General features: G+C 39.7%; 1 protein-coding gene across 1 annotated transcript; it reads right to left on the bottom strand.

The window, feature by feature from the left end:
- Positions 1 to 322: 322 nt before the first annotated feature.
- LOC137393171 (uncharacterized) lies at positions 323 to 23,462 on the bottom strand. Its single transcript, XM_068079608.1, has 6 exons — positions 23,362 to 23,462; positions 19,994 to 20,197; positions 18,379 to 18,453; positions 12,595 to 12,747; positions 4,623 to 4,778; positions 323 to 452 (listed from the first exon to the last, which is right to left on the bottom strand). Exons 1-6 carry the CDS (start codon positions 23,443 to 23,445, stop codon positions 387 to 389), a joined length of 738 nt encoding a protein of 245 aa, XP_067935709.1. The 5' UTR covers positions 23,446 to 23,462; the 3' UTR covers positions 323 to 386.
- Between the last annotated feature and the right edge of the window lie 509 nt (positions 23,463 to 23,971).

The following is a 23,971-nucleotide window of genomic DNA, read 5'->3' on the forward strand; positions in this document are numbered from 1 at the left end:
AAGCTAATCGTTGTAACAACACGAGCAAACAAAGAGACATGGATAGTAAGCCTAGACTGTATGGCTGTGGGCTAGAAACACATCTCTTATACCTCAGGTGTCATGAGTAGAGATTAAACTGAGCACATAAAGGTAATGCTAACCAACTCAGATGTCATGAGTAGAGATTAAACTGAGCATATAAAGGTAATTCTAACCAAGAGAAAAGAAGCTTACTGATCTAGCAAGTAGAGAAATATTGTGTGTGTAGAAGAGACTATCTAAATACATGAGTAAAGACTCAGACTAGAAATATTACTCCAAACGTTCTGTGAAGACGTGTAAAAAAGTTGGTGAGTGAATGGTGAGCAAGCATTCACACTGGGTACAGCAGCTGGTAGTAGCATTTAAAGGCATCTAGCCCACGGATCAGGATGATGGCTAAATAGTAACACCGACAGAATGCCTAATGCCTACAAACATACAAAAACACAGCATACAGGTGCACCTTCATATATAACATAGGTAAAGGGAAAAAGTATTTAGCCGACGCATTGTGCGAGTGTCGTGTCAAAACAAACATTTAGGTCTACATCGATGTAAAATAAAGCTGACACTTCTGTGATTGGCTGAAATAGCTGAGTCTGACAAACATGATCTCGATTACTTTTTATTAATTTCTATCGCTAGCTAATTTCATGAAGGTTTTTTCTTGAACGACAATGACAACAGAGCGTGATGCAAACAATTATTGCTACAAGGACAAAGATGCTCTCATTTGTAACAGCTATGTGAAGGCTACTAGAATAAATTGGAACTGTTTATAAAACCTTTCAGATATTTTTTGGTAATTAAACTTGTAGAAACCCAGTTTTTCTAGAGTTCGATTTGTGCCATGAACCCAATGTATATTCATACATAGCTCTTTTCACCGAAAAAGAAAGTTTTTTTCTTGAACAAAAATATGGCTACCAAAATACATGTAGATAAACAAATGTTATTGCTATTATAAGTTGATTATCAATATCAGATAATAAATACACTGACGATTCTTCAATAATGGCAATGAAAAATCTAGCACAAACGTCATGGCCTTCACACAATTGAGAACATCATTGCCTTTACGTATCTGAAGCTAATTATTGTTGTTAATACAAAGCGTTGTTTAGTAGAGGTGGAACGAGACACGAGACATCTCAAGTATCGACCTGTCTGGTCTCAGATCGATCTCGTCTCAACCTAACTGTTACCAAACTCGAGATCGGAAATAGAAATAAAGCGCCTGCGCACGGCTGTTAAAACATGGCTGCAGAAGTTTTGCCAATTTTGGTTCCACCACCAGCCAAAAAGTCTAAAAGTGTGGTGTGGTCTTATTTTGGCTTTAAAACAGAAGATGGGGAATTTAACCAGCCTATCTGCAAGAAATGAGGAAGAGGTATCCTATAAAGATTCAAACACATCAGGGCTTCATGAACAGCTCAAAAGAAATCATCCAGAGATCGATTTATCAGAGCAACAAGAACAACAACTCCATATATAAAGTAAGACCTATTCAATAGATGGTAAAAATAAGTACAAGTACAAAGCGATATGTTTATAATAATTATTATCAATCAAGCCCCAAACTCTTAGAATTATATACCTTCGCTATTTTAGAGCAGTTTGTGTCACTTTTGTTTACAAAAAATACATGCACATTGCTATTAAAATGTTGTATTTAAATCGTTTACACCAGGAGAAAATTCAATTTAAAAAAAGGTTTATCAATTTCATATATCAAGTGCGCTAGTCCTTGAGTAGGGAAATCATCACCAAATGCTCATTATTTTACTGTCTCGAATCTCGAATTTTTACAAGACAGTGTCTCGAGTCTCGTCTCAAACTTAAAAAACCTTTCTCGTTCCAACCCTATTGTTTAGTAGAGTCAGTGTGTAGCCACAGCCAATATCTACGCTCCTACACTATGCGTCAGCAATGCATTTCATCCATGTGTGTAGTCAAGCTTTCAAAATACAGTATGAACATGAAAATGTACCAATTGTGAATTCTGCGCACAAGTCGACCCGGCATATAATTTGAGGTATAAAGTTGGGGGTAAATATCTTGGTTTTGACATGTACCCGCCGTATCCCCGGCATCCCTCAAATTATTTGATTGCCAATAGTTCAGTTGGCATCAGAGGCGGGCGATGCGTAGCTGAGGAAATGGCGTTCAAAAACGCTCATGGTTTTGTGCCGACGGCAATCTGTACAACAATAATTAATTAACAAAAGAACGAGAGGTGATAGTTTTAGTTTTAGTGATACCCGCAAGGCACGGCAAACAATATTTCGCCATCGTATTGGCCCGCCTCGCCAATGAGTGAAACTGTGGCATTTACTAATATGTACGTCTTTAACAGGAAAGCCATACCGCAAAACAAATTTTTGTCAAGAATGGTGATTCATACACAAGAAAAAGATGAATGGATAGTAGTGGATACGTAAAATGAATTATCGAAGTGTGGGTTTGTGGGCAGATGCTACGATAAAAGCATTAACCTCGAAAAAAATTCCAGAAGAGAATCCTAGTGATGACAATTTGGATACTAAAGTTTGGGACTTTCTTTTTGGTCTATCTTATTTGGAGTAGGATTACTAGTACTTTAATATTTTATAAATAAATCCCTATATGTTATATCATATAATTTTGATTTGCCATGGTTCTTTGAAGTTGAATTTTACTAGAATTTGTGTCATGAAAAACGTGACAGGAGTATAAGTCACGGATGGATTTTTAAACTTGAAATATGAGTCATCAAATATGTAAGTTTACACATCTTAATTGCAGCTAAAGGGCTATGAACCTTTTACATTCATCGCATCATAAACGTATGTAACAGGATGCGGATGGACAGTTCTAAATGAGTATATATGAACACAGTATATAAATTGGAAAATGCACTTTCTTTAAATATGTCTTTTTAATAATTTAGTGATTTTTTATACACGCATATAGGGTATGTAGACATTCATACATACAGACATACATGTTGATAGTGTCAAATTAGCCATTCGTGTCAAGCTAATCCAGTAGTGCTCACAAATCTACTAATAGTTGGAACTAACACTATAGCTGCACTCTTTAGCTTTTCACTCATGACACTTTAATATAATACATGTACTAACTTGAATTGGTAACTATAGTATCTAGTTATACGAACCGATATAAAAAACCATCTTGACTTATAACAGTAACACAATAGAAGTTACAATGATGGTTGGTAGACTGCAATGGTGTATTGCATCTGCATTTCTAAGTAGCACAAAAGAAACCGACTGATGTGTAATATAATAGTTTATGCACATGTATCTAACTAATAATTCTGTTCAAACACTGGTTACAATCTATTACGAGTGGATACATAGCTCAAAAATTTACAATATATTAGATGACTTTCACTGTGTTTTTGTTGGTTAAGTTAAAAGGCAATTTTTACGATGCCTGAAAGCTATTTTTCATTCAAATCTATGATTGGCAGACCAAAAGCAGCTTGGTATTTCAATTTTCTCATGATAGATGTGTTTAAACCATAACTGTCACGTACAACTTTTATCGTATGTACTAGGTAAATCAGACACGCTGATTCCGGTTTTGTACTCAAAATAAAAATTGGTCCTTTAACTTTCAGAGTAATGAAGGCTTTTTTACAGCGTTTTAATATCGGTCTCAAAAACAACATGATTGGCACAACAAGCTCCGCTCATAAATATGTGATGTAGCCTAGCCTTTTAGGAACGAAAGTTAGGGATGTTTAGTCCGATTTAGAATGATAGAAATGTGTGTCTTTTTTACACAGTTTTAATATCAATTAAATATCAATTAAATTAAATTCAGCGTATAAAATAATCTCAGTCTTTTATGAAAGGTAGATGAACTATTTAAAACTGCTCATAGCTTGTTACATGATGTTTAATATGCTGAACGCTGAGGAAAATGAGCTCAAAAAAGCGTGATTTTATCCCAAGCTAGCGTTGTTATCGCGCTTTTTTGAGCTAATTTTTAAATATGCAATGTTAAATAGCTTATCTACCTTTCAGAAAAGACTGAGATTATTTTGAAGGCTGAATTTAGATAATAATGAGTTTTAAGACACACATCTCTATCATTCTAAATCGGACTAAACACCCCTAACTTTCGTTCCTAAAAGGCTAGGCTACATCACATATTTATGAGCGGAGCTTGTTATGCCGATCGTGTTGTTTTCGAGACCGATATTAAAACGCTGTAAAAAAGCCTTCATTACTCTGAAAGTTAAAGGACCAATTTTTATTTTGAGTACAAAACCGGAATCAGCGTGTCTGATTTACCTAGTACATACGATAAAAGTTGTACGTGACAGTTATGGCTTGAGTATCTATGATGCCTCTTGAAAAGATAGGTTTTTGTTAAATGCAAGGTGCATATACTCATTCATGCGTTATACAGTAATGTAAATGCAATCAATGCGAACATATACAAATACACAGGACGTGTATGTATCTATGCCCGTAGATGGAGCCATAAATATCATTTCACTATTCATGCTGAGTCAAGCATAGGTCCTGCTATTGAATCTGCTAAAAGAATAAGCCAACCAAATACGTAAATTAAGACAAACTTACAGCATAAATAGAGAGAATTCCCAGGGTAAATGAAACGAATTGAACAGTGCGAGTGATAACGGATTTGGCTACATCCAAGCAAGGAGATGTATTGGGTAGTAGCTGTCTTCGGTCATGTTCATCAGTGGGGCAGGAAATAGGGAAACGGCCATGTTGCTGCCAAAACCATAATAATTCTACAGCTCATTTGATTATTCTTCAATTATGCTTCGTCGATTGAACAGAACTGTAAATTTGGTATGATGGGAGTTGTTGGCCCCAGGCTACACTGATGTTTGGGCTCAGCTGCGAGTAATCGCAGCAGTTATTATGAGTTGATAGTGCCAGGGGATTAAGTAGTAAAGCCACTAGTCTACATATGTAAGTAGGTGGAACGAGAGATCCAGCCTCTCTTTGAGACTATTCTAAGTAAAGCCTGGTTCCCATATACGTCGCAAAGTAACGGCGACAGCACTGCAGACTATTGCGGGGAAGCGTGAACCTACACGCCAGATACCGTCGGTAGTTGCAGGCGGTCAACGCAAGAGTTTAGCGCTGTTCAAATTTTGCGACAAGCCGCAGGCAAAACCTTCCCGAAATGCACTGTACAGGTGAAGGTCACCATTATTGAAACGGCATGGCGAGAGAACATTTTATGTGATTATGCGATTATGTTTAGCGATGCAGCTTTATATGTGAACAGAAGCCGCCTAGCATCGCAAGCGTTTTGCTGCACAAGTTACCGCTGAAGTCTCACAATCGATATGGAAACCAGGTTTCCCTCCATACGACAATCATACAATGATTACGAGGCCTAATAAAGTTATTTTCACACTTCAGATATATTTTACTTTTAGTATTTATCAGGTATAATTCACTATTAGTATTTATCTACTATATAAACGGCAATCTGTGTGTGTACATGTTTGTACACCTTATAGAGTAGTCTTTCCTTTTTTTGTCGTACGAACTTTGGTCGTACGAAGCGAACTGAATTAATACGAGCACCGTACTTTTCGGACTATTAGCCGCTATTTTTTTCTGATGGTTTGAGCCATGCGGCTTATATCAGGGTGCTTCTAATCTGCGGTTTTTTTCTTTCACCGCTACGGCGCATTAACCGGAATCTCCGGCTGGTAGGCCTCTATACATAACCTATTCATCGTTTTCTCATTTTCACACAAAAATGACGTAATAATTACAACTCTATGAATTTTTTTAGCTCTATGACACGCGATGCTTTTTTATCCTCGCCATATGAGGGCTATTTGTTTTCGGCAAATGGTATCAACAATAGACTCTCTCGATGTTAGAATTTGGCGATTAAATTCTATTAACTCTATGAAACACGATACCTTTTTTGAGTTTTTGTGAACCTCTATTTCCAGCTTTTCTTGAGGTTCAATTGCTAAATTGCCGTAAAGGTTTTCACGCGAACAATTGTATTATCTCGAGTAGAAATAGCCTCTAGAATCTAGATTCTCTCACCATCGATCAGACAAAGACACTACAATTTCTTATTTTACATATCGTCATACCATTATCGTCGTAGTCAGAGTTTTGATGGATAGCTGTTGGTGGAACAGTAATTTTTTATACACACAATTCTATGCAAGAATTGTTATTATTAATTCAACATATTGTGGTTGACGCCGGGCCAGGACATTGTAAATTCGTGTAGATATTTTTATATGTTATATCTTGCATGCTGTGTTGTTCTTTTTATTATACCGTTGTTTTACTCATTATGCTAATACTTATCGTCACTTAAATTGTTGTCATACCAACGCACTAGCGGTCCTATTTATTCATCTTGTTAGCCGGTATTCTTACCGTTAGCTGTTAGCCAGAACGGGTGATATTATTATATACAAAGGAGCGCGCTCACTTACGTAGTTGAGCAGAACAAATGGCAGTGCGCTCCTCGGCTAGAGGATTTTCTTTCTCTAACAAAAAATTGAACGAAACCACATGCAATTCATTTTTTTATGAAATAGTCTAGATCGTGCCAAGTAAAGGCCGGCAAATTCCTTTACACTGGTGGCAGTGGTGGGATTGCGCCAAACCTGGCAGGCACTATCTAGATTCTAGAAATTTGGAAATCAAACTCCGGCAGACCTCCTGCCCTGCTAGCAAAAGCAGCCTCAGTAGAGGAAAACCGGAGTAGTACGGCAAACACCAGGGGTTCCGAATCTGGCCAAAATAGCTGTACGGCTATCCCCCACATTCATTGAGAAACCTGGTGTTTTAGAATAAACAAGTTATTCAGCACTTCAGAGAAGGGTTGATGACTGGCACTGCGCCAACCACCCCCTACTCTGTAAGGCGCTCGACACTACCAAAAAAGCTTAAGCACTCCAAGTCAGGCCACGATCGTCTATAACGGTCCCCCTCACTTGGAGAGAAGCTAAAATCATGTCTCAAAGGAGGGCAAGGAGTGTAGATCGGGACCGACTAGCTGACGCCATTGGGCAACTTGTCATATTAAGTCGGAACCCAAAACCGGCCTCCCAGTTCACAACACCCAAGTATAATGGTGTCGGAAACCCAGAATAATTCATTACCAGATTTAGAGAAATTGCAGCTGCAAATAGGTGGGCTGAGGAGGCCAGCACACTGCACCTCAGAGAGGCTTTGAAGGAGAGGGAGAGTCCTGTGGAAGGGCAGTCGGGGTGGCAGCCATCTTTGAAACCATCCGAGCCCGATTTGGACTATCTTCCCGAGAAGCCAGAGCAGAGTTGAGCAGTTTGAAAAAAGAAACCCAAATCTCCCTGCAGGAACACGCAACGGAAATTGAACGGCTAGTCCAAATAACCTACGCTGAACTGCCCGAACCATTCAGAAGTAACATGGCAAACAAGTACTTCTCAAACTCCCTAAACCATCCCGCCCTACAGCGGCACCTCCTAGCGGTACCCACGGAGACTCTCGCGGATGTAGTACGAGCTCTAGGAGAATTTCCCCAGATCAAATCTAGAGAATTGACTCTGGCAGAGCCATCCGGGCTGTAGAAAAATCGGAGGCCAATACAGGATATGGTGTGGTACGCAGTGTCGAACAAGACACCTTGAATGTACTGCTATTCACAGTAAAGCAGCTGGCGAAACAGGTCAAACAGCTGCAAAACAAGCCAACAGAGCCTCCAGAAAGTAAACTTGCCATTTGTTGGGGATGTGGAGACACGGGATATCTTCGAAAGGAGTGCCCCAGTCAAAAGAAAAAGGAGTCGGGAAAGGGAAGAAGGCCGCAGCAGTAGCACTCACTACTAGCTGCAATAAGGCTCCTGCAAAAACCAGGAAAAAACGAAGTATCGATTCAGCCAAGGCCTCACCCAGATGGACCTATCCAAAAAAAGTCAGGCTGACCCAGAACTCCACCTGAAGCCACCCCCACAGCTACTGAGACCATTTTCCAAACACTACACCTAGAGTCAGGCATGAGTCCTCCCGATGTAAGCACTATGCCTTCCTCTCAGGTACCTTGACGCCCTGTCTCGCAGAGGACAGCCCTCCCCCCCCCCCGCCATCCAAAGAGACTCACCCAAGCATGTTCTCTACCTGCATGATTGGAGCAGCCTCAGGCAGCCCCTTTCGAGCACAGGGAACCTGCGCAAGCACACTTGCTGGGGTGCCCACCCTCTACCAGTTACTTACTCCCAGGTAAAATCGAAGGTCGAGCAGTGCCCTTCCTGTTGGATACCGGATGCACCACTAATCTGCTGGGAAAACAGGTGTTCGACCGATTTCTTCGGGGTATATGAGAACGATTGGAGAAGAGTGACACCAATGGCCTGCTCGCTGCTGGGACCTGGTTACCCTTTTACGGTGTAATTCGGCTCCCAGTAAGGCTACGCGAAGTGAAGACCTAATAGTCAGATTAATGAAGACGAAATTCTTGGCATGCCCTTTTTTATGGCACACCAATGCTCGATGGAGTTCGCATGACCTGTGGTAAAGGTGGATGGGAAGCCATTGGCTTGTACCAACCGAACCAGGAATCTCCTCCAGAAAAAAGTCCAGGTAATTAAGGACTTGGTTGTGCCAGCTAAAACAGAGGTTACGGTCAGGTGTAGGTTGACCACACAAATTTTCTGTCCACTCTGGATAATAGAAGCGAACCCTGAAGGCCCGCTTCTAGCTACAAGCCTGAACGAGCCCGGAGCAGATGGAAAGGTGTTGGTTAGGTGTCTCAACCCGAACCCCTGATCATCTGTTCGAGAACCACCATAGGCACTTACACTAGTTTGGAAGCGCCTCCTCTCATCGCCGGCACCCCTCCCCTTAAAGGAGGTCCTGCTGTGCCAATCACCTGAGTCGAGGCCAAGCCACAGATCCTCCAGCATCTCCAAAAACTGTACCCGGCTGCCAGATCCTCGTGCCAGAATGCAGAGCAGGCTAGAATGCTGGCTACCCTACTGACCAAGTATGGATCAGAGTTTAGCACTGGAGATGACGATATGGGTAGGACATCGCTCATCAAACACTCTATACCTGTGAAAAACGGGGCCCGACCTATTTGTCAACCCCCTCACCGCTTAGGGCCTGAAAAGGAAGTGGAGGCCGAGAGACAGGTATACAAGGACCCATGTAGGACCGATAGACCTGTAGGACCCATAGACCAGAGGGTTGATTGAGCCGGCTGGAGGAGCGTGGAACTCACTTATTGTGTTAGTAAAGGAGAAGGATGGAAAATGGCAGTTCTGTGTGGATTACCGAAGGCTCAATGCGGTAACAGAACAAGGCACTTATCCCCTTCCCCGAATAGACGAAAGTCTAGATGCCTTGGCTGGAAGCCGATATTTTAGTACCCTCGATCTCGTCAGCGGATACTGGCAGGTTCCGCTGGACGAAGATGCCAGGGAAAAATCAGCCTTCATCAATCGCTCAAGTTTGTGGAAATAGAGAGTCCTTCCTTTTGGACTGACTTCCGTTTCAGCCACCTTCCAGCGACTGATGGAGAGGGTGTTGCATGGGCTCCACTGACAAACGTTACTATTGTACCTAGAAGATGTGATTGTTATTGCACCTTATTTTGAGACCCACCTCCAGCGGCTAGAAGAAGTGTTCTAGCGGCTGCGTCAAGCTGGACTCAAGCTCAAACCAACAAAGTGCGAACTGCTAGTCTCAAGTGCGGTACTTGGGCCACATAGTAATTAGCAAAGGGGTTGCCACAGACCCAGCCAAAATGGAGGTGGTAGAGCAGTGGCCAGTTTTGCGTGAAGTCCGGGAACTGCAAGAGTTCTTGGGTACTGTCGGGTACTACCGGCAGTATATCCTTAGGTTTGCCACCATTGCGAAACCCCTCCACCGGCTGGTAAGGAAGGAAGAGCCCTAGCAATGGACAGGCGAGGAGCGGGCAGAATTTGACACCCTGCGCCACAGCCTCACCACAGCATCGGTGCTGGGGTATCCGGATTTAGGGAATACCTATATCCTGGACACAGTTGCCAGCGGGTGCGGCGTAGGAACTGTGTTGTCACAGCAGTATCGCGACCAGGAATGAGTGATTGCTTACTACAACAAAACACTCACCCCCTCGGAGCGAAATTACTGCGTGACACACAGAGCTGTTGGCAGTAGTCAAAGCGATAAAACACTTCTGACCGTACTTATGTGGACAGAAGTTTCGGCTTCGCACAGACCATGCTTCCCTGCGATGGCTCTGCCGCAGGAAGAAGCCCTCCCAACAGTTGACGCTTTGGCTAGAGGTGCTAGCCGAGATCAAGTACAAGCTGGAACACCGCGCAGGATTAAAGCACGGCAATGTCTATGGCTTGAGCAGACAGACCAGCGAAGACTGTCAACAGTGTGCCCAGATAGATTACCGCGCTGGGGGTCCAACTCGGCTGAGGTTGGACTAAGAAGACCAGGATGAGGCTAGGGTGATCGGGAAAAACCATGTTCTGTCAGGGATTGCCAGGCCCGCCAGCTAGGTGGTCGGTTTACGGGTGCCACCCCCTGTTTCCACCAAAACAGCCAAGGTCAACCCGGGATCGGTCGAGGACATCCTGGGATCCTCTGACATTGAGCGGGTGATGACCCGAGGCACTACTAGTTGTCACCAGGAACTACGTAAGAGCTGGGCAGAGGTCGCCAGGACTGCATGCGAGATGACCGGCCATAGGGACCGGCACCCTGTCCCCATGGGAGCACGAACCGGCTCGAGGTCGGCTGAAGCCACCCTGGGATCCAAGGCATCAGCTCAGCTAACTAGCCAGTTGGCTCGGATGCAGAGCGAGGGCAAGAGTGTCGTAGCCATAATGTACTGAGCAATTCGGAGCCACACTGAAGTGTTTTGGAACAGTTGGAGTTGGGGAGCCAAGAGCTCAGGGTCTTGCATCGCAGAAGGGAATCCCTGAGAATCAGGCAGGATGGCGTGCTGGAAGCCAGAGTGGCCCCTCATGGCCAAACCCGATGGTCTGCCGTGTGCTCCCCTGGCTAAGAGGAAGCCAGATATCTAGCAGACACATGCCATGACCCACTCCAGGGTGGGGAGGACAGTAAGCCACCTCCAGCTTACTTGGTATCGGCCCGGAGGGACAGCCGCTGTCCGCAGATTAGTAGGAAGCTGTGAGGTGTGCCAGGCCACCAAGCACAGAGGGACTAAGCCTGCAGGAAGCCTGCAGCGGTTATATGCTGGCCGACCCTGGCAGGAGGTCGCCGTTGACCTGGTAGGCCACCTCCCCACCACCCCGAGGTAACCACTTTACCCGTTGTAAAGATGCCATTGCCATTCCGGAGGCCACGGCTCCAGTGGTGGCCAATGCCCTCAACAAAAGTGTGTTCTGCTACATGGGGTTTCCAGAGCAAATCCATACAGACTAAGGCGCTCAATTTGAGAGCCAACTGATGGAGGAGCTCTGCCAGCTCTGGAAGGTAAGCAAGACACAGACCACTCCCTACCATCCCCAGGCAAAAGAGATCGTGGAGAGGAACAATCGAGGCCTGGGCGTAGACCAGATGACTCTCTGAGAGCCATGTTGTTGGAATGAGGCCAGGAGGAATGGGATGAGTTCTTGCCCCAGCTCATGCAATCATACCCTGGCAGCCCCCCCCTCCCCCAATGACAGGCGAGACGGCCAACTTGATGATGTTCGGCAGGGAGTTGTGTCTGCCGGACCAGTTAGAATGTCACCCCTTCCCACGAAGATGCAATCTGCTAGCGACTACGTGCTGCAGAGGCAGCAGAGGTTGGAAGAAGCGCATGAGGCCCTCAGGGAGACGCAGATGGATACTAGGCAGGCAGACCAAGAAGACCACCGCCCTTTGCACCTGGGGATTAGGTGTGGTTGGTAAACAGGCGGCGGCGAAGGGGAGCAAATGCTAAGCTACAAGCTAAGTTCGTGGGCCCCTACTAAGTCATAACCGCCTGGCCCAACCACAACTATGTGGTGGAAAGACAGGGCCAAACCTCGACTCAACACCAGTCCAGGTTGAAACCCTATCATGCCTGCCCAGGGAGCTCTGGCCGTGCTTCGGCAACGCTTGAGGCTCAAAGAGGGCCAAATATGAAAGGCGACAACAGAAGGGCTCGGCCCTCACAAAGAAACTGCCCGCAACCTGATGAAAATTAATGGAGTTCCCTTCCCAAATGTGTCCAGCTGGTAAGCTAGACAAAATGGAAAAGGCAACTTTATAGACCAATGGTGAAAAAGACAGATTGCGCGAGGGTTCGAACTCTGGACCTCCTGCAGTACCTCTCCAAAGCGAAGTTAGAGAGGAAATAAACCCTCTAGAAATCCCCGGTGAGTTAGCTATAGACCTTGACTCCGGACACCTAGCCTGTTTGGAGTCGAGGACAGGCGAGTTGTTTGCTCTTTTCGATAGCCTGAATTAAAGAGAAGACAACTCATAATTCAATGCTTTTAACTCGTACTTTAGTTTTGTATGACGCATTTTTAATCTATTTGCTGGTATAATAGTTACAGTATACATCGAGGATTTTAATTTATCTAATAACTATAATACGCTGCGTCACACGGGACTCTACTAACACTGACAAATGATGAATAGTCCAAGCTAGAATTGTTGTATCCACAGCAACGCAAGGAATACTGTAGGTTATCCAGGAAGCTTTCATCACTTGTAAACATTTCTGCATAGTTGAGAACTGATTTGCTTATCTTTATCTTGATAATCTCTTCAAACTACAAACAGAATTTGTAAGCATATCAGGTGTGCCCATGTGATAATGAATGGTTGGTGATTAACAATAAGTGCACACAATGTTGTTTTTTAATTAGCTACTAATAACTAGTTGAATACCTACCGTTGCACAGGTAATAAAATAATCACCCAATGAATTTGAGTAACTTAAGCTCGTAGCTTTAGCTAGTCTGAATCTTTACTATAATAAGAGCCGTGTCTGTTCATCTGAAGCTAGTATGCGCTTATAAGTGTGATTATAGTCATTAGGCATCATTATCTCTCAAGTAATCATGACCTTCACGCGTGCTAGTAGTAACCAATAGCATTTTCGCAAGCACTTTAAGCGTGCATATTTTAATTTGTGTAATATGAGTGTGCACAATTATTCATTAGTATGGCCAGTTGGGCGCATAGTGCAATAGATAGTACGCTTATCTACAGTACTGGAGGTAGTGAGGTCAAGTCCAGTGCGAAGCAAATTTTTCGCTCTTGCAACTTTATCGCTATTAGTGGACATACAAATGACAGACATGCAGATTTAATAATTTACACTAGCTGAACGCCCAGCGTTGCGTTGGTAATAAAAAAGTTTAGCATAGAAAATTTATATTTAATTGGCAAAGATTCTTTACCCAATAAATTTTCATAACTTAAGCTAGTCTAAATCTTTACTATAATAAGAGCCGTTATTATAACATTAGCCGGCACTAGAAAAAAGATGGTGTGGTGATCTTTCACGTAATTATGATCTTCAAGCGTGCTACTGAAGCGTGATACATGCTATTTTAACCAATCGGCATTAAAGATTGTCAGGTGCATAAGTATGTACACAATTATTTATTAGAATAGCCAGTTGGACGCGTAGTGTAATGAGTAGCTCGCCTGTCTGCTTCAACTAGAGGCTCCGAGTTCAATTCCAGTGCAAATCAGATTTTTTGTTCCTAAAACTTTATTGCTATAACACGACACACATACGGCAAACAAACACTGAGATTCATATACCGTAAAACTCTTCCCATGTGGTGGTGTTTTGTTAGAGGTGATGTTCAAATAGAGGGTGGCGTTGTATTTTTAAATAGCTCGTCAGATTTTTGAGATGCTATATTACAGGCATTATAGGTGACATTCACTTTGCTTTTACAGGCAAAGTGAATGTCGCCTATATTTTGCACCCTCCTTTGGGTTGAGCGATATTAACTCTTTTGCATGCAAGAAATTTGATAACTCATCTCAAACTTGATCTTTAAATAAATATGCATTGAGAAGCTGAGAAATATCTCTACCAGTAACTGGTAGAGATATTTCTCAACCAGTTTCTCAACTGTTGATATCTATTGTTTGCAATTAACCTACGATGATGTTATAACCTGCGCTGCAATTTGTTGGGGTTTTAATCTTTTATTTCATTTTAAATTTGAAGGCGTATTTTTATTTTACAACTATAGTTAACAACATTGCATTAAAGCTCATTGCACTCATTGGTATGTTTGCTAGTCGCCAGCCACAACTGGCTTTTTATGTGCAGTAGAACAGGAGTTATAGGTGCCGATCTATTGTAAGCCGAGTTTAGATGACCGAAATGATGCCATAAAATAATAAGCTATAAATCTACAAATTGATAAGTTATATCACAATAATCTATCAAATGCTACAAATATATATTCAAAAACAAGTGACATAAACAAACCATAGTCATAATATATGCAAAAACAAAAATTAACATTTTTGAAACAAAGATATTCGCATCGCTTGCTCAGCCGGTTGCATTTTGATTGTTGCTTTTGTTTGGAACAATCTCATCTTCTTCTGGCTGTTCAATACCTTCCACATTGTCTTCTGACCTCAATTCTTTTTCTGCACTGCTGAACTAGTCGATACTAGCGTCCAGACAATATTTTTAGCAGAGCAAAACGTTTACGAGTTGTTATTTTAAAATCTTTTTGCGAAAATAATAATAAACTTTTAGCCGCATCCACGCTAAGCCCAACTTTTAGTCTTAAAATAGTAGTACAGGTTCCATCGTAATTGTATGCCATTTTTAATAGACGTCCAAGTATCAAAACCGCTTTAAACAGGAACTACTATTAGCCTGATACAGTTTTTAATTATCTCTATCGCATTTCTTTCAAAGTTTTAAAGAAAAACCGTAAGCTCTTGAGTTATAAAATGGACTTCATTACGAACAGCAACCACAAAAGAGTTAATTGTTAATGATGTAAGAATGTTATTATTAGCACCATTTTGTGGACTTTTTTATGGATAATTTTTTATTACGGGTTCGCAAGATCAAAGAATGTCAAAGTGGCAGTCAAATAAAGGTGGCATTCAATTAAAGGGTGGTGTTTTATTTTTCAAATTTTCTCCTATAGTGGCGGTCAAATAGAAGTGGCGTTCAAATAGGCTTTCTTCAGTTTCCATCGCCTAGGCAATAGGCCTACTGCGCCTGATGTGTAAGCAAAGCTATACTACTAATGACATGAAGGGCATACGACCTTAAATTACTCTCTCAACCAGATCTACAACGCACATTAGTCTGCACCGCAAACCAGAAACCTGACTAACGCCATGACAGACAAAGTTAAAGTCCAGCAAATAAAGATATGTAAATTTCATTTGTAATAAAAAACTGATCAAACAGGACAACATATTTAGATCGGTGTCAGAATCAAAGTGTTTTGAGTAAAGATTTACAACATCTACTAATAAATAAGGCGAATATTTTGATAATTTACATGTGATTTTTTTAAGAATCATTCTTTTTACATTTTTTTGGAATATTCAGGTGTCGAACACTGGGCTGCCAAAATCAACAAAGTATCGAGAATAGCTTGTGGGTGACCAAATTCACGCATTGCTTGGTCAAATACACCATTACCTAAATGGCCTTACCCCTTGAGCCACGAATAGGGCTTGGTTAATGGAAATAATATTCATTGAGCTACTGTCTATGGCTAGAGCTTGATCGACCAAATGTTGATATATTAGAATATAGCCATGGCATTGCACTAGCAGAGATTCATATTAATCGAGTCCGTATAACTAGAGCAATAACATTTTGATTTCAAGACCATTCTAGAATGAAAGCATTCAGCATTCACCATTTCTTAGAGTGAGACGCTTAGGAGCTGGTAAAAAGGTTTGATCTTATGAAGTGTGGTGGACTAATTAACATTTATATTTAATTTTTAGGAGTAACCCATTGATGAAAGTGTGTTTCCTCGCAAGCAAACATTGTACAAACAAACCTTGTATTATGTTATAGTTAGATGAAAATGTAAGATTCCTACCCATTTGATCTATTCATTAGAACAGTTCATGCCTTTTCTCCTTCTACTAGACATCTACTAAAATTTAATAAAAACCCCCAGTGAGTAAGACCTACACTGATGAAAAATTAAGAATCAACCAGCAGCCTAGTACCAACCACCTGCGACACCTAGTACCAACCACCTGCGACACCTAGTACCAACCACCTGCGACACCTAGTACCAACCACCTGCGACACCTAGTACCAACCACCTGCGACACCTAGTACCAACCACCTGCGACACCTAGTACCAACCACCTGCGACACCTAGTACCAACCACCTGCGACACAAAATTGATGTTAATATAAAGACCAATTTTATCTAGTGCAAGCGTTCTTACTGAAGTTTGAGGAACGAAAAATCCTGTTTGCACTGAATTTGAAATCAGAACCTCCAGGTCTGAAGATAGGCAAGCTAAACCACTAAGCCAAGCGGCTGCATCGCTATACAGTGGAATAGTTGGGGTCATATTCATTATATCAGTTAAAATACTCACTCTTAAAGCGCTTGGAAAAACACTATTGGTTACTCCTAGCATGATTTAAAACCATGATTGTGTGAGAGAAATTACATGAGAGATCATAGCACGTGTGAAGCTAAGCGTGTGACGCTACGCATGTGACGCTACGCGTGTGAAGCTACGCGTGTGACGCAGGGTTGGCTCGGTTTAAACCAATGGTTTAAGCTGAGTGGTTTAAACCAGCCCAAAAAAACCGGTTTTTTATGGTTTTTTCATTGTTTTTTGTGAAAAACAATATTTTAAGCTCCTAGTGGTTCATGTGCAGTAGAAATGCAATTATATGTAATTATCAGCTGTGGAAGTTTATTTAGGACACAGTATAGTAAATTGATGGCAGAGCTCAAGTTGAACCTACATGAAATCCTAGCACAACAATGAATTAGTGAATTTCATTTTCAATTGGTTTTATCAAGTGATATGCTGATCTCTTTACTGAAGAAATATAAAAACCATGTGAAATATACTAATCCAATCATCGTCTTTAATAATGAATGAATACTTTCTCAAGTCTGGCCAGTGAGAAAGGATTACTTATAATTAGAAACTAAAACAATAAAATCTTTTTGGGCAAAAGCTTTAAGTTTGCAAACTAATATTTCATTTATTGGGCACAAGCCAAAGTAGTTGGATTGTTAGAATTCAGTTTATCAAGTTTGTTGTGTTTTGAAAGGCAAAGGTTTTAAGGCAAAACGTAATAGGTGTGCTGTCGTAACGCGAGGTCACGCAGATAGGCTTAAAGCTCACGTAGCAAAATGTCAAGCTAAAAACACCAATTTCGACAGTGATGCTAATATTCAGGTGATAGAAGTTGAGTCATCTGCCACTGCTCCAAACACTCACAATGCATCTGCATTATGCTCTGCTCTACACTACCACACGACTAATTACTACTGGGATTAAAGTTTCTACTTATACATAGAGCTGTATGTAAAATATTCACTTTATGTGATAAGATTTCTGCTTTGTATTACATCGATCACGTTTGATTTATACTCATTCTGAAATTTCCATGTTTTCTCTCTTTTTTCCCATAACAACTCCCACAGTACCATCTTTAACAGATGATTCCACATATGTATGTTCAATACTCAATCATGCAGCTATAGTAAGTAATGTTAATTAGACTTGAAATTGCAAAAACCTTGGTAAAATTATAAAAACCATAAAAACCGATTTAAACCATAAAAACCGGTGTAAGCCAAAAACCCTTGTTTTTTCATAAACACAGTGACTTTTTCCAACACTGGTGTGATGCTACGCGCATGACGCTACGTGTAATGATATGAGTAAAGCATTTAGACTGCTTTGCTATAATAGTAAAGCAGTCTAGACGCTTTACTAGTATAGCAAAGATTTAGACTGCTTGAGTTACTAGCTTAGGTTACTCACATTAGCCAATTTACTAATGGTAACTACTTTACCTGCCACTGTTTATGAGCTTTGTTTATCACCTGTGCGATACCGGACATTCACCTAGTAAACTTATAAAGCCATAAATAGACTTATTTCTAAAAGAATCACACAAAAATTCATAAATTTTAATTCAGACAAATAAATGCTTTTAAAATCTTGTCTTTCCAGTCGAGATAAATTCACCAAAAGATGCATCGATCAACCTAGCTTGTTAAAGAACTTAACTACATCAATGAGTCGTTCCTGCTGTGCAAAGCCTTGTTTCCATACAACACCAAACCTGATCCATGACTCTTGGAAACTAACTGATTGCCTGAGACAACTCCAGCATGAAAGAATCAGCATAAATCATTGAGAAATTGGTGTTTGAGAGAATAGTGAAAACTCACCTCATTTTGAAAAGACCAAACAAATATGGAAGCTCCAAGCAAGATTATTGCAAACAATGCCAAGCAAACCTTGGTCTGCAATGTAAATACAATATATGCATATACATATGTTAGAATTAAACATTGCCGTAATGATAGCTGAGAGAGTCTGCTGTGTACAAAGTGGGCATCAATATAAGGCAATTGAGATTCATATATATATCTATATACAGTCAAACATGAATAACTCGAACTTCACGGGACCGAGCGAAAGTGTTCAAGTTATCGAGCGTTCAAGTTATCAGAGCACTGTCACAAGTCCATGTATTTATTTATTAATAGATACATGCACATAAACAAACTATAATAGAAATCAAAAGCATAAATGGCTTGTTTCAAATTAAATGCTTCTAATGTAAAGTTTAAAACTTTTTTATCAAAAATTATAGGAGATTTTTCTATCACTTGAGATTGTTTTGTTGTTTGAGGTGATGTTATTGCCAGGATGTTTTTTAGATTAAAATTGGCAAAACTTGATCGTTGTTGAAATACTCAGAAAAAAAGACATCTTTTTCTTTTGAGCGTTTTAACCGGATCAATTTTGCCGATTTTTCTTGAAGTTTATGCAAAGGTCATTTTACTTTTCCATGCTTCCGAAAGGCGATCGCTAAGCGGATGTTTGGTAAAAATCAAAATTCACCAAACCTTTAGTTGGACAGAAGAACGGCAATGCTGGGCATCCACCTAGTAAATCTATATAATATATATATAAATCTCAATGTTTGTCTGTCCATCCGTCCGTTCTTCTGTCCAGCTATAGCGATAGTTTTAAGAATGAGGAATCCGCTTCGAACTGGATTTGAACTCACAACCTCTAGTATATAGAGTGTATACACAAGAGAGTTTTGCAACTTTTTAAATCGGGGGTACACTTATGTTTTCTAAATATGACTTTCTCTAAAGTGATATGTTATTATAATATATATTTAACCACGTTTAAAAATACCAACTACACATTTTCTAGTTGCCATCACATTTGGAATTATTAAGCCTTTTAAGTGTGAGAATATCTAACAATGGAGTTTATTTCCTTTTTAGTTAAGATATTGGCCATGTTAGAAAAGAAACTCAGTATAAAGCTACATGCTGACAAAAACAGCTTTTTTTCAGCATGTAGCTGACAAAAAAGCAACCCCGATCAACACTTGAACTGACAGCCCATCCAACCATACTATTTGTAGTAATAGGCGGCCAAACCTGCAATTGACGTAAACCAAAAGGTCTCTAGTTAACCATGGTCAGTCAGTTAATAATTTTGGTCCAGATATAAATATGACTCCTGCTAACACTGTATGCTGTGCCTTAGGCTGGTCAATAGATTTTAACTGAGAAATGTTAGTGTATCAAGGTTTTGCTTTTGCTTTCTAGAACAATGCGGATTAATGTATGTTAATTAGTTTTTAATAAAATATAATCAAATATGAAAAGTTCAGCAAGGTGGATAGAAGCTGGACTCAGCTCATAAAATTGAGTCTCAATCAGTACCATGCAGACAATCATAGTGTATGATTGACTATCCTCATGATGACGAAGCGCCTATGCATCTCATAGAGTACTCATCTCAATGAGTACTTACTCCCTTGAGCAAGACTGGCCTCTCAGTCACTTTACCAACGCAAGCAATAACTCCAAGACCAAAGAATATGCATCCAATTAGGATCGATGAAAACTTCAGGGCAAACTTGATCCGCCAGGTGATAGGCTCTTCTGTGAAGAATTCAATCAGCTTTGTTCCCGTTGACCAGCTGCTTCCCCAGCCGATAAGGCAGCTTCCTATCAACTGTGTTCATACAACGATGTATTAAATCACTCACATGTAGACAAGCAACTAAAGCGCTGAGTAGGAGTGAACACACAAGGTATACGAGACTGTAATAAAAAGCCACACCTGAAAAGCACGGATGACATGAAACAGGCTACTAGTTTAGCTCATTAGCCACTTTGCCCATATTTGGTAAATGTGGTTATTTATAGTGACCAACTGTGCTATTTCTGTTTAATTAAACAAAAGCCGCATGTACTTGCATGATTTTGCTCCAGTTTTTTTTAGCACTGAATGCATTTAAGTGTTTTCCAGTTAAACCTCAAAATGTGAAGTTAATTCATTCCTGTTTGCTTTGCTTTTGAACACACAGACAAAAAGCTTAACGATAAACACCTAGGATAATTGCATAGAAGATTCAAATGAACGAATTATACAAACAATGCATAAATATACAACAGAGTGAAAAGTTAAATTTAAAAGACTGAACCACATAAATAATAATAAGTGAAATAACAAGGACTAGGGAAGGTTTTTTAATGTCCAATTGCCTCTATGTTAAATATAGGTGGATTGGAGAGTAGCATTGGTCATTCTGATAGATGGTGCATCAGTAAGGATGCGAATAGAGATACAGATCTAGTTGAACTCAGACTAAGTGAATACAAGTAACTTAGTTATACATGTATATGGTTTTGTTTTTACATTTGATATGTCTTTAAATTGTCTCCAATCACTGTGGCCAGTTTTTCATTTTAATTCATTTTAGAGTTCTTTTTATTCGCATAGCTACAACTTTTTCATGTAAACTAGTAGATATCTTCAGCGATCAAAAAAATAATCTAAAGATACTTGATCATAAAGTTTTATAATTTCATATTGTGATTTTAAGAAAAGCATTAACTTGTTATTTTTTACAATTTCTACATTTACACTAGTTTTTTGAAAATCTATAATTTTAAAACTATAAAAGGAAAGCATGAAGCAGTGTTTAATATTATCCAATAAATGTACAACCAACCTAAAATTAAATGAGAAATGCGAACTCATATACAGGCAGATCTAGGTAATGTCTAGTTCAGTATTTTGTAAATTTTACTATTTGTGCTGATATAATTATGATGCTTGGAAGCCGCCACACTTCGAATACTGTTTACTGAATAAATGTGTTCTTCATAAACTCACAAAAATTTCCACAACAGACAACATTCATATAAGATGCCATTCACTTTCAATAGTTCTCTAAAATGCAATGAACATCTATTATAGATGCAAACCATTTATCAGATGTTTAAACACGACTGTATTCTGACTGCAGCATTTATGATGTCCAAAGAATTAGCAGTGATTAAATAACTTTTGCTAAGCAGTAACTTTCCCGTAGTAACACTTGCTAAAATGCAAAAAATTTGACTCAAAACAGGCTCTAGAGCAGGGGTAGGGAACCTATGGCTCTCGAGCCATAGGCGGCTCTTTTGATGATTATATCTGGCTCTTTGATAAATCAGTGGAAAAAATAATCCATAATTTTGTTGTTAATTTAATTAACATAATAATTAAAATAATACTAAAATTACAGTAACAATAAACAAAAAAATTGTTCACTTAAAAAAAAAATTTTTTCATTTGCAACTTTTTGATGTGGCGCGCGCAGCAAAGAGTTTCTAGCCCTTTCTGTACTCCACTGTACGTTTTGACCATGTTTGGCTCTAAATATGCACGCGAGCAGTCATTCTCACACATGAAGAACATTAAGACAAACCTGCGGTCACATTTAATAGATGGAAGCCTAAAGCATAAAGCTGAACTTCACCACGTATCAACCAGACTACGAAGTTATCAGCAAAAGCATGCAGCATCAGAAATCGCATTAATAGTAAGAAGTACTTTTTATAATATCTTTGTTATTACATTGTTGTTCAAAATAAATCCTGTTTCTTATACTCTAAAATTGCTCAAACATACGAAATTTATTGGTCTTCCTTTTCCATTTTATGTTTTCGAGATTCAAAATATACATATGGCTCTTCTGGAATTTACTTTTGAAACATGTGGGTTTTGTGGCTCTCTCGATCAAAAAGGTTTCTGACCCCTGCTATAGTGTGTCACTCTATAAACATTTATTACATTTGATCTCTTTGAGAACATTTGTATCTGAAACTAAATGATCAACAGAGTAGAGTATCCACAGGTTTGTTTTTATTAGTCATTAAAAGTTGGTAAAACGAATACTTAGACCAGAAATTCTACTTTATATCCTAATTTTGATAGAGTTTTAGGATTATTTAAAAAGAATACTAGTTTTCAAATTTAATTACAACTGCATGTGACAAAACCTTTATGAAAAATGACCACTCATTTTATTTCGGTAAACACTGGTAGACATTTGAGCTAACAGGGTTCATCTGTTCTACATTGTACTTCAGAGCTGTTTATGAATATCTATCACAGATTTGTATTTACCTTCAGCACATCATGGTTAAAATCACAAGTTGGAAGTTTCATGTGATTTTTCACAAAACTGCTAGATAGCGATGATAGAAAACTACTTCGTTTTCAAGTGATTGTCAGAGTTTTAGACAACCAGAGAGTTAAAATACTAATGGTGGCTTGCGCCATACACAATTTCTCTAATTATCAGAATTTTAAATTATTTGCTAATTGGTGTAACATTGGAGCACCCTTTGTAACAACCGGTATACATCTTCCAATTCCAATACAAATACTTTTCAGGCATTTGATCTGCCTTTAAGATTATCTACATCAAAACTGGGAGTGATGAAGTGACCTTCATTGAGATCAATTAATTTATTTGCATATAGCGCTGCAACTGGCCAATTTATATTATTATTATGTCATATTATAAATCATGGAGTTGGGCGTATAGTCAATAATAGATCATAGTCATTCACCAATATGAAGATCTGATATTGTCATGCACACACATAGACACGTCAGAGATATAAAGATCTGATATTGTCAAGCACACACATAGACACGTCAGAGATATAAAGATCTGATATTGTCATGCACACACATAGACACGTCAGAGATATAAAGATCTGATATTGTCATGCACACACATAGACACGTCAGGGAACTATTTTTAAATGGCGGTTTAATCTTAAATATAGGTACAGTAAGTAGGGATGGTTAATAGTTTACCTTTAAAAAGCACTTACGTAGCAAAAAAAGATGTAGGCACAGAAGCAGAGTGAGGCGCAGCGTCGGAAACATAAAATTCTGAAAACAGCAGCTACCGTCATCTTACGTTTTGTCTGTCCTCAACTGTAAACAGAAAGAATGCGTATTAAGTAACAACTAGACAGAATTTTGTAGCAATGATAAGCGGGAGAACTAGAGAGGGTGTTTAAGAAGCGTGGCTTGCGAAAATTAGAGTGTACCACTAATCTTATATAGAGAACGATGACATCAAAAGCAAGTGTTTCTCAAATCGCAATTGGTTTAGAGGCTGATGCGAATGTTTCAATTTAAAAAAATGATTCTAGTAAATTTGACAAACAAAAATGAATTTCAGATGCTTCCCCTCAAGCAAACAGAGTATAATATGAAGAAGCTGCAGTTGTATCCTAAAAAGTACTGTCTGCTCTGCTAACACTAAAACTAATACCTCTATCACTTGTTTATGGTAAACCGATCAAATAGAAGCTACCGTATAATGCATTCACCAAGATTAGCAAACATGAACGCAATCTCGATTGAAGTTTTCCAAAGTACAGCGCACCCTCAGGATACGATTACCTAGTTATATGAGTTTTTTTTACGAAATAT

This window comes from Watersipora subatra, chromosome 4, assembly GCF_963576615.1.
Source record: "Watersipora subatra chromosome 4, tzWatSuba1.1, whole genome shotgun sequence".
In the NCBI taxonomy this organism is placed as follows: Eukaryota; Metazoa; Bryozoa; class Gymnolaemata; order Cheilostomatida; family Watersiporidae; genus Watersipora; species Watersipora subatra.